At 42.2% G+C, this 12,229-nt stretch overlaps 1 protein-coding gene across 3 annotated transcripts in view; it reads left to right on the plus strand.

The window, feature by feature from the left end:
* Positions 1–8,672, plus strand: part of LOC141111188 (surfactant protein C-like) — a 43,051-nt gene extending 34,379 nt beyond the window's left edge. For all 3 annotated transcript variants that reach the window (XM_073603249.1, XM_073603250.1, XM_073603251.1), the window contains 4 exons: positions 2,214–2,351; positions 6,344–6,460; positions 7,738–7,860; positions 8,268–8,672. In XM_073603249.1, coding sequence (XP_073459350.1) covers positions 2,214–2,351; positions 6,344–6,460; positions 7,738–7,860; positions 8,268–8,351 — 462 coding nt within the window. In that variant the 3' untranslated portion in view covers positions 8,352–8,672. The remainder of the gene's footprint in view (positions 1–2,213; positions 2,352–6,343; positions 6,461–7,737; positions 7,861–8,267) is intronic.
* Positions 8,673–12,229: the final 3,557 nt, after the last annotated feature.

The raw sequence follows: 12,229 nt of genomic DNA on the forward strand, positions 1-12,229 counted from the left end.
AACACACTTACAAGAGAGGAGAAGACAAAATGATCTTATCAGTGGCTTGCTGGGTCCATCTTGTCCAAAAAGCACACTAGGGGTGTGGATCATTGACCAAGCCACACTGCTTTTCTTCATTAGACCCCTTTCACACTGAGGCGCTTTTCAGGCTCTTTCACGCTTAAAAAAAGTGCCTGAAAAGCTCACGAAAACCTATTTTGTTTAACGTTTATTACCAATTCCATTTTGTGATGCCTTGGTGAGTTAATGGCAGTGTTAGGGATAAAGTAAGAGGCTTAGAGTTGGAGTTAGGGTTAGTGATAAGGTTATAGTTATAGCTAAAATGGGTTTAAATGTAGGATGTTTTTTACCTTAATATATTCCCTGTATTTATGTCCCATTGGCTGTATCGCTCCCTCACCTCTGTTAGGGTTGTGGTAGGGTTAGTGCTGGGGTTAGAGTCAGATATAGAGTTAGGGTTAGCAACAGTATTGGGGATAAAGTTTAGCATTAGGAAGTTAGAGGGAAGGAGTAGTGTTAGCATTTAGTGTTAGCATTCAAGTTAGAGTTAGTGTTAGCATTAGGGATAGAGTTAGTGTTAGTGTTAGTGTCGGTATTAGAGTTAGGGTTAGTGTTCGGATTAGAGTTAGGGTTAGTGTTAGCATTAGGGATAGAGTTAGGGTTAGTGTTAGTGTTGGTATTGGAGTTAGGGTTAGTGTTCGGATTAGAGTTAGGGTTAGTGTTAGTGTTGGTATTGGAGTTAGGGTTAGTGTTCGGATTAGAGTTAGGGTTAGTGTTGGCATTAGGGATAGTTAAGGTTAGTGTTAGTGTTGGTATTGGAGTTAGTGTTAGCATTAGGGATAGAGTTAGGGTTAGTGTTGGTATCAGAGTTAGGGTTAGTATTGGGATTAGAGTTAGGGTTAGTGTTAGCAATAGGGATAGTTAGGGTTAGTGTAATGCCCTGTACACAGAATAGGATTTTCCGACAACAAATGTTGGATGTGAGCTTTTTGTCGGAAAGTCCGACCGTGTGTATGCTTCATAGAACATTTGTTGTTGGAATTTCCCCCAACAAATATTTGAGAGCAGGTTCTCAAATTTTCCAATAACAAAACTTGTTGTCTGAAATTCCGATCATGTGTACATAAGTCCGACGCACAAAAGTCCATGTATGCTCGGAATCAAGCAGAAGAGCTGCACTGGCTATTGAACTTCATTTTTCTTGGCTCGTTGTAGGTGTTGTACATCACCATGTTCTTGACGTTCAGAATTTCCGACAACATTTGTGTGGCCGTGTGTATGCAAGACAAGTTTGAGCCAACATCCGTTGAAAAAAAATCCACGGTTTTGTTGTCGGAAAATACTATTGTGTGTGCAGGGCATAAGTGTTGGGATTAGAGTGAGTTATGCCGCGTACACACGGTCGGACTTTTCGTCTACAAAAGTCCGACGGATGCCGACGGACAAAATACGGCTGACAATCCGATAGTGTGTGGGCTTCCCCGGACTTTCAGCGGACTTTTCCAGCCGCAAATCTGACGGACTTTAGATTTGAAACATGCTTCAAGTCTTTACGTCGTAACTACGCCGGACCCAGAAATCCGCTCGTCTGTGTGCTAGTCCGACAGACAAAAACCCACGCTAGGGCAGCTATTGGCTACTGGCTATCAACTTCCTTATTCTAGTCCGGTGTACGTCATCACGTACAAATCCGTCGGACTTTTGTGTGATCGTATGTAGGCAAGTCCGTTCGTTAGAAAGTCTGCCGCAAGTCCGCCAAAAGTCCGCCAAAAGTCCGTTGAAAGTCTGTCGGACAGGCTGTCGGACTTTTGTAGCCGAAAAGTCCGACCGTGTGTACGCGGCATTAGTGTTAGGATTAGAGTTCGGGTTAGTGTAAGCATTAGGAATAGTGTTAGCATTAGGGTTATGGTTAGTCCTAAGGAGTAAGTTAGGATTAGTGATAACATTAGAGATAGCGGTTGGGTTTCTCAATATCTAAAATCATATTCTTAGGTCATAAGGCGCCTTTCGACACAAACCCTCAGGAGCCATTTAAAGTCCACTGTACCAATAAAAAAACCACAAAAAACTATTTCAAATTCACCTTCCCTATTAAATCCAATGCATTTCACTGAATGGCAACTCAGTTCTTTAATGCATTTGTCACTAAGTAAATGAAGCAGACTGACAAAATCATGGAAGCACTCACAATGTTGGTGGTGGTTTTGCAGGTTGTAGAAATGGCATTCAAGGACAAGACCGGTGAGAATGTCCAGCAGACGGTCATGTTGAATAATAAAGAGAAGGTGGCGGCGTTTTATGTGAGCACCAACAATGTGTCATCCACCGTCCTGTATGACTACAATCGTGTGAGTAATACATGTCTATGACTGCATGGAACTCGCAATTCTACACTTAGATAGTGGCTTAATGTCCATCTGTAGCCAACATTTTGTTTTAGTTTTGGGGATTTTTAAAGTGGGGATGAGTTAGAATTACTGCCAGGTTTTTATTTCTGTTTACGATCCCCATTAGAGAGATTTCCACTTATTTTATTTCCAGACAGGTTTAGTAAAGTGCGGAAGCGTGAACTTCTGACAATGATTTAATTTTTCTCTGTGCCTTCTGGTGCAGATTACTGCATGCTATTTCTTGTATAGGTGTTGCAGGGACAGAAAAAATTACTGTTTTCAAAATTATTTATAAAATATTTTTTTCTCACTGAAACTACCTATGAGTCATTTTATTAAACAAAAAAAAAAAGAAACAATAAAAAAAAAAAAAAAAAACTGATCTCCTTTTTTTATTTACAGAATGTTTATTTTTTTTTGGGAGGGGGGGTTGGGTTCTTTAATTTATTTTTTTAAAGTATATCTGTGGGTTTTATTCCCTTTCTTGTGTATTTGATCTTTATTAATGTACTACGACTTTATTTTTATTTTACTTTTATTTGCTGCCTTTTAAATTTTTAAATTTTCTTTTAATAAATAATGAGGGCTTTTCTTATTTGGAGGTCCAGGATAGATGAAAGAAGCTTTTGTAACCCTTTACCAACCACCAAAATAGCTGTGAAAATGTTGATGACTCACTAGATACAGCCTCAATCAGTGACTGTAACAGAACTAGGACAAACCCTACATGTAAATTAATGGTAATGGATAAACTCAATGATATTTAACAAAAATCCACCCTGACTTCTAGAAATTTTAAAACTACTGTAGGTTTCCGTGTTTGACTCATACATTTTCCCTCCCACAGCTCAGAGAATTGATTTCTATCTTCTAACGTACAGAATAGTATAATACAAAAAAGTGAAAAGGGTATTAAAAAAAAAAGAAGAAGCACCCTCATTTTGCCTTCCCCAATAACCCATGCTTATCTCCAAAATGGCAAAATTTGAAGTCTCCCAATTTTTGGCAAATGGATGGTTCTACTTATTCCTTGCCACAGAGTAATGAGGAATGGGGACCACACTACTATTTTTTAGGGGGAACATATATGTTCCAAAGTGTAGCGTTATACCGCGCTTAAAGTAAGAAAACATTTTTTTTAACTATATAACAGCAGCAATTATTTCCCAGTGACATATTCAAGGAAAACAGTGTATACAAAAAAATAATTCTGCTAAAAATACACAATAAAGTGCAGTGCATAAATAAATAACATTAAAAACTAAAAACAATTCATGTGCAAAAAAGTCCTTATGATGGATAAATTCATATATTAAGTCCATGTGAATAAGAAAATTCCATTAAAAGAATCCACCACCAAGTAATCGTGCAGAACTTCAAACAAAACTGTGCTTCACACCCAGTGAGCAGGGATGCTTACCAGATGGAGTGGACCACCTATTGCTAGGATGGTCAAACAGGCAGGCAGAATATCCCTCTGCAGGGGGGAGAACGGGAACTTCTCTGAGATACCCCTGGTATGGAACTAGACCCTCTCCGTGAACAAACTCACACAGACCATGCAGGAACAATGCAGCCAAATAAAGATCATAAGGAGAGAAGGGAAGTCCAATAGTGTGATACCATTCAGACAATTTATTGAAAAATTGCAAAGTCAAAGAGCTACTTACAAGGTTAAAAACGTCAATCTCACATATAAAAAACAGATTTGCCTTCAAATTTTTAGATCTGAACACCTGCACTTTTGGGTCACATGGATCGCGATGGCGTCAGCGCATAGCTCCGCCCGACATGTTTTGTCACACGTGACGTCTTCCTGGGGCACGGGCGACACACTGAGCCATCACATTAAATATCGTAACCAAGCCTCGTTTTGACACAGCGGCCATGATGGATACAAGTCTCCTTCCAATTCATATGGTCAACAACTACATACATGTAATTGGAGATAACAATGTCCAATTGAAAAATCAGAAAAGAAAGACTGCGCATGAACAGAAACAATAAACAACAAAAAAAGCCTTTGTCTTACAAGAATTTTCCTACGAAATTTCTGTCATCGGTTCCGATTTGCGGGAAACGTTGTTGATGTCCAATTGGATGGCCAATCGTACACAGCGGGATTGTACTAATAAACATATTAGTCATATTGTATCATCAACATAAAGTATAAGTTCTAAATGAAATTGTATTAAATCAACATTTAATAAAATTATAATAAAAATATTTATGTGAATTTTTAGTTTTTGACCACTAGAGGTCCCCTCGGTAGTATTATTATCCAATACAAATTATTTTTATTATTTTATTAAATGTTATTTTAAAACAATTTCATTTAGAACTTATATTTTATGTTGATGATACAATATGACTAATATGTTTATTAGTACAATCCCGCTGTCTACGATTGGCCATCCAATTGGACATCAACAACGTTTCCCGCAAATCGGAACCGAAGAAAGAAATTTCGTAGGAAAATTCTTGTACGACGAAGACTTCTTTTGTTGTTTATTGTTTCTGTTCATGCGCAGTCTTTCTTTTCTGATTTTTCTTGTACAAAAATTGTCCGAAAACAGTACACATTAAATGAAAATTGTTTGTTCTCTTCTTGTACGAGAAAAATTTTGGAGTTGTTCCCTTTGAGAATTTTTGTACGAACCCTCGGAAACGGCTGTCGAAAGTTGTGTACACACTATACGAAAATTCTTTGGACGAAAATGTTCGCCCGATTTTCTTATAATGTGTACGCGCCTTAAGGCTCGATTCACACCTATGCATGTTGCTTTTGAGCGTTTTTGGAGGGTTTTTTTTCATGCTTGCCACGTTTTTGAGCCGCGTTTTTGCCGCGTTTTTGCCGCGTTTTTGCCGCGATTTGCGTTTTGCGTTTTTTTTTTTTTTTTTCATTTTTTTTTACAGTCTTAAAAAAAATTACAAAAAAAAAAAAAAAAACGGCAAAAACGCACCAAAAACGCACCAAAAACGCATCAAAAACGCTGCAAAAACGGTGCACTTGCGTTTTTGATGCTTGTCCATTGAAAACCATTACATGCAAAACGCTGCTTTTTGCATGAAAAAAAGTCCCCGACCCTTTCCAAAAACGCAGAGATACAAAAAAGCATTGATGTGAACATGTTCCATAGGAACCCATGTTAAAAAATTCCCGTGCATTTCTGCAAAATGCAAAATGCATCAAAAAACGCGCTAGTGTGAATGGGGCCTTATGCCCCATACACACGATCTGAAAAGCAGAAGACAGAGCGTCCGTTTTTTTTTTTTTTTGCATGCTAGCCATATATCGAACCTGAAGAGTTTACTAAAGTTACGAAAATTCTCGTATGACAGAATAAAAAATCGGAAGTGATGTCATGTGTTGTAGTGTATTTGAATTGTATTTTCAGACGACAACTGTACTGATTAAAAGAAAATCGTACAATCTGTTAAAAATTTTAATATCGGATGAACTGTCGTGATCGGCTCCAGAAAGCTCTGTACTAACGATCCGATTATGGTATGATCGCGTCAAAAGCAGTATTTTTCGTCTGATTTTTGGATCGTGTGTATGGGCCACTGGGGGGGACACAGGAACAGGTAGGATCAACTGGGTATTTTACAGCATAGAGAGGGACAAATTACACTGCAACAGCACTATGCTGTTATTCATGCTTTAAGAGGAGCTTTTTTTAGGGTTACAACCGCTTTAAATTTGGCAAAATCTTTCAACCATCCCCAATCATACTTTGTTAACAGATCAGGTAGGGGATCATCCTTTTATGTCCAGCCTTAATCCTGCTTATGCCCCTCCCTAGAAGCACCCCGATAATACCAACTGAGATCAGGGCTATGCAAGATGCAACAATAGCAAAAACGTTACTAGATTATAGAAGGAATGGAAGAACTTTTTTCTAACTTATCTGCAACATTTTCCAATAAGATCCTCTGTCTCATCCCAGGGTTTCATCGGCTTCAGGCGCAGCAGTGGAAAGAGCTGTTACATTGTAAAGATGGGAAACCTCAATGTGCCAACAATGCCAGATATTCTGAAGAGTATCAGACAATTCCAGAATGCGGTAGGGACCATTATCTATGCAAGTACACATAAGCTGAGGTTTCTTATTAGACAGTCAGTGTGAGTGCCGGTGCTGCCTGCTGAGAATAGACACCACTGAGCAGATCTGACACAATTATAAATCTGCATTTTACCAGAATGTTTCATGGTAGGTTAATTGGCTTCTGTCCAAAATTGGCCCTAGTATATGAATGTGAGTTGAGAAACTTGAATTGTGTGCTCCTTAAGGGTCGGGACCGATGTGAGTGTGCGATGTATGTGTGGAGGGCTACGTAAAATTGACAGCGCTATATGGGTACCTTAAATAAATAGGGATAATTGTAGACACGCACCCACACTCACTCAGGTTGAACTGGATGGACTGGTGTCTTTATTCAACCTTACTAACTATGTAACTTACTATGTAACTATGTGCAGCAGCTGTGATAGTCTCATGCTTCATGCACCAGGTTAGGGTAGTGGAGTTGTTGACAATGTTCTTCATGTGTTAGGGGGAACACCCTAAGATACAGAGCCAGGAACTCTCGTAGTAAGAGCTCTCTAAGGCCTCATGTACAATCCTGCTGGTAAATGGATGTTTAGGAGCAGTTGGGCGTTTTTTTCTGCTGCCCCTGGCCTCTCATTAATGTTATCTTATCAATACATGTACACAGGGTCGTTTATAGTCGTTTCTAGGCAGTTGAGTTTAAAAGCATTTTTTCGAAAGCAAAAAAAAAAATGCGTTCAGGACGTATGTTCAGAGGCATTTGAAACGCCAAATGCTTGTAAATGCGTGTAAACGCGCTAACTCGCGTTTAGTCACGTTTCGCATAAGGGTTTTTAATGGAAAACAATTTTTGACTATTTTCAATGTAAAAAAACGCTTCTATACGCAAACGCATCATGTACACGCAGCACAACGGAAGTTAAATCGTTCAGGAGAGGTTAAAAAAATGTCCCATGTACATGAAGCCAAAGGCTGGATTCACACCTATGCATTTTTAGTGCTTTTTGCATTTTGCAGATTTGCACTACAGAATGTGTTCCATAGGAAACCATGTTAAATGGATTGTAGTGCAAATCTGCAAAATGCAAAAACCACTAAAAATGCATTGGTGTGAATCCAGCCTAAGAGAACTTCTGGACTGAAAAGGTATCTAGCAGGTCCTGTTAAAAAATAAAAAAAGTAGCCAGCAGGTGGCACCACCTATGAAATGTGACCCTTTAATCTGCTAAGCAATCATTTCCAGAACATAGTTTTATAACACAAGCCTTCTTTGGTCTTGCTTCCTCAAATAGAACACAACAAGCAGCAGTGATATATCATATGACCTCGTGCCAGGTGAGGAGGCTGATAGGACAAAGCTGGGTGTCCCCATCAACATTCTGTGTAGTGACGTCCCCATCTCCTGGGCCACACTGGTGAGTTATTCTGCAGGTCAATAATATGTCCGCTCCAGTCTGTATGTGAAGCTTCAGGATACAAATTGCTATCTGGGTAATGGTGTGCTGCAGACTTCGGGGCCCTATGCGAGCTGATTACATGTGCTCACACCCCTAGGTTTTCAATAGGCACGCAGAGGTATTTTTTTAGTTATAAATTATTGAGTCATTTGTTGTTGCTTTTCATGAAACGTGTTCCTCACACCTGAATCCATGTGAGGTTGATAAATCATCAAACATGACCAGACGTGTAGTTTCCCAGAAGTCGTAGTGTCTACTGTTGTGTCAACATGATTATCCTTGTGGGTGGGATGTTTTTTTTGGATGTGTTGTCTTCTGCCCGTGAGCTTTTTATTTGAATTTTATTTGTATATTTTTATCTCTAGAATGACAACCCACACCTGCGCTGGAAGTTCTCACTCAAGTTCAACATCTTTGGCATTGATGTGACCTTTACATTTGAGTCTTGATCATTCCACTCTCATTTCTGGATTATATCGTTGGACGTTCGCTGTATTTCCAGAGCCTGAGCTCAAGAGCTGGTCTCCTGGGTTTACCAAGCCCTTCCAAATATTCCCTTTGTCGTCTTTAGGGCCCACTAGAATTGAACTGATAGTATATCTGCCTCAGCCTTCAAGATTATATAAAAACCTACAGGACTGAATTACAAAATTGTAAATAATCAGGCAAGACAGACAAGAGTGATGGCACCACTGTGACAGATCTCCAGTATGCAACAAGCAACCTGTGTCAGAACGAAAAAAAAATAAATTAAAATATTATATGATTTAGATCAGCCTTTCTCAAATGTTTTACACCCTCGAACCCTTGAAATGATTTCCGGGTCTACAGGAACCTCTGCTAAAAAATTCATTAGGGGTCAACAAGAAAAATACACCTTATTTTAGTGGTCACAGAGAAAAATGCCCCCTCACAATGGTGGTCAGAATGGCACTCATACATACAGCTAAAATTGGCTGTAATTCCAGAGCCTGAGCTCAGGAGCTGGTCTCCTGGACATTTTAAGTCCTCTCAAATATATCTTTTTGCCACATCTCTAGTAGTCAAGAGAACCCCTGTTAAAAAAATGCATTAGCCGCCCGTCCTCCCGTTCCTCGCCCCTTTGGCGCCTAGGAACCCATTGGATCTCCCATGTCGACCTGGCAGATACTATTCCACCACTCCTAGCGGAATACTGGGATCTTAATACGGGGTCCTCCTCCACAGCGGTGACCTGGGATGCCTTTAAGGCCTTTACCAGAGGGCAATATATCTCTTCTATTGCTGGGATTCAGAGGGAGCAGGCAGCTATCACTATTGCCCTACAGACAGCTGCACAACTTCAATCAGACGTCTATGGAGCTGACCCTACTGACACACACTTTGACTCCCTCAATGCGGCGAAACGTGACTTACACCTCCACCTCACCGAGGTTACTAGACTTGACCTTTACCGAAACAAACAACGGTTCTTTGAACAAGGAGACCGCAACGGTCGCCTCCTAGCGATGCTGGCACAACATGACAAACCCCTGACGGTGATCCCTAGTGTGGTGTCCCCTTCGGGAGAATCGGCCTCCTCCCTGCCGGACTTACTAGAGGCCTTCCGCCAGTACTACAGTTCTCTCTATACCTCAGTGCTACACTCGGACTTCCGGCCACAGGACCTTGCACCCTGGTTGGACCCGTTGGCTCTTGGCTGGCTGTCTGACGGGGAGAGAGAGTCCCTGGTGGGGCCAATTACCCCAGAGGAGGTACTGAAGGCGATTAGGTCCTTCCCTGTGGGAAAGTCTCTGGGCCCAGATGGACTACCCATCGAGTTCTACAAGACTCATGGGGACCTACTGGCCCCCAAATTGGCACAGCTTTATTCCCAATGTTTGGCTGATGGTGCCCTCCCGGCTTCCATGGGTCATGCCCATGTCATTCTTATCCATAAAGCGTCTAAAGACCCCACGTCCTGCGCCTCCTACAGGCCAATCGCCCTACTTAACACAGACTTTAAGATCCTCACCAAATTACTAACCACAAGACTACAGCCCTTACTACCATCTATCATTGAGACTGACCAGACTGGTTTCATGGCCAATAGAGCGACAGACGTAAACTTGAGGCGCCTGTTCACCAACATACACACGCAACATCTCAATGAGGGATCTAGGGTGGTGGCCTCCCTAGACATTGAAAAGGCCTTCGACACGGTCGAGTGGCCTTTTCTCTGGGAGGTCCTCCGCAGGATGGGGTTCCCCCTGCTCTTCATTAAATGGATGAAGGTCCTTTACCGTAACCCCACCTCGGCCATTAAGCTGGGAGGGGGCCTGTCATGGTCCTTCCATCTGTCCAGGGGCACACGGCAGGGCTGCCCTCTCTCTCCAGCCTTATTTGCTATCGTGATGGAGCCACTTGCAGAGGCCCTTCGCACCTCTCCTCACGTTAAGGGGCTGCGGGTTGGCTGGCTGGAGGAGAGGGTCGCCCTGTAAGCAGACGACCTCCTACTCTTCCTTAATGACGCGGGTTCATCACTCGAGGGAGCCTTGCAGGTCCTCAACTCCTTTTCCTCTGTCACGGGCCTCAGAGTCAACTGGACAAAATCTCTCCTGTTCCCCATCGACCCTGCGGCCCGTGACACAGCTCCCACTGACATCCCTCTTCAATGGGTCGAGAATTTTAAATATCTAGGGGTGGTGGTCTCCAGGCGGGCTTCTGACTACTTACCCCTAAATTTGTCCCCAGTAGTTCAGGAGACTCAGAAACGGCTGAAGTCATGGGAATCGTTGCCTCTTTCAATAATGGGACGCATAAATTTGTTTAAAATGAAAATACTCCCCAAATTCACGTACTTATTTCGCCACTCTCCACAGTGGATCCCTAAATCTTTTTTCATACATCTACATCGCCTCCTCGCCTCTTTCATATGGGGATCCCAATCCCCCAGATACAGCTGGACCACACTGATACGCCCGACCTCTCAGGGTGGCTTGGCATGTCCGGATCTACACAAGTACTATCTAGCCGCCCAGCTAGTAACAGCTGCTTGGTGGTTCAATCCGGACATCTCCAACCCAGCTACCCAGATCGAGGCGGCAGTGTTGGGATCCCTAGAGGCGCTCAAATTTTTGCTCTTTCGAGGCCCTCGAGCCCCCTATCCACTGACACCCTCCATGCGCACCACGCTGCGTGCATGGGGGGCAATCTCGCCCAATGCTCCCCTTTGGCTAAATTCAACCCTGAAGCACATCTTTAAACTGCCCGAGCACCATGCCTGGACCAAATTTAACATAAAAACGGTGACACAGATTGTTTCCAATCAATCCCTAGTACCGCTCTCCAAACTGAACTCCGATTGTAATATACCGCAGTCCTATTTTTTCAGATTCCTTCAACTCTCCCATGCCTTTGGCTGCCAATTCTCCAGCTCCCCTCCTCAACTAAACCAATCTTCACTGGAAGACCTTCTTAGGTCGGATTGTACAAAAAAACCCACTTCTCAATTATATTCACACCTGACTATCACCTCCCTCCCGACACTGGAAAAGCTAAGATCTAAATGGTCCCGTGACATCCCCGATTTTGACAGTGATGACTGGGATGATGTATGGGATTTCCCATTTAGCTCCCTGGTCTCTCTGAGAGATCGCCTGATCCAATTCAAAATAGTCCATCGGGCATATTTCACTCCTCATAGACTACACAAAATGAACCCTGACTCCCCTCTCGAATGTTGGAGATGTGGTGGGACTCCTGGGGACTTCACCCACATCTTCTGGACCTGTCCGGCAATTGTCAGCTACTGGCGGGAGATATTAGACTTTATCACACAAATCACCTCTGTGCCACTACAACCATCAATGTCAATCTGCATACTAGGCCTGACTGAACAACTAATTCCTACGGTGGCAGGATGCACACTGGTGGGATTGCTCCTGTTCTATGCCCGTAAAGCCATCGCCCTTAGTTGGCGTAAATCAACCCGCCCTCCTCTTTCTCTGTGGAAACAATTAATTAACAATAGCTTACCTCTGTATAAAGACACATATGACAACAGAGGCTGTCCCAACAAATACAGCAAAGTCTGGTCTAAATGGCTGGCAGATCCCCTCCACTGCTTCGGAGACCTCTCAGTAGATCCCAATCACGAAATAACCCGCAAGCGGGTGCCAGGTGTACACAATGAATCTATAATATGATACCATATCATGTACAAATATGCATAGCATCATCCAGTGAACTGTGCCGGTATAACCATTATCATGCTAATGTATTGCATGCCAGATATTTACGTATGATGCGGTGATAGCGTGACTCCTACATATAAGACCAATGTATGTTTGAGTGTTTGTTCTCTCTT

This window comes from Aquarana catesbeiana, linkage group LG10, assembly GCF_042186555.1.
Source record: "Aquarana catesbeiana isolate 2022-GZ linkage group LG10, ASM4218655v1, whole genome shotgun sequence".
Classification (NCBI taxonomy): domain Eukaryota; kingdom Metazoa; phylum Chordata; class Amphibia; order Anura; family Ranidae; genus Aquarana; species Aquarana catesbeiana.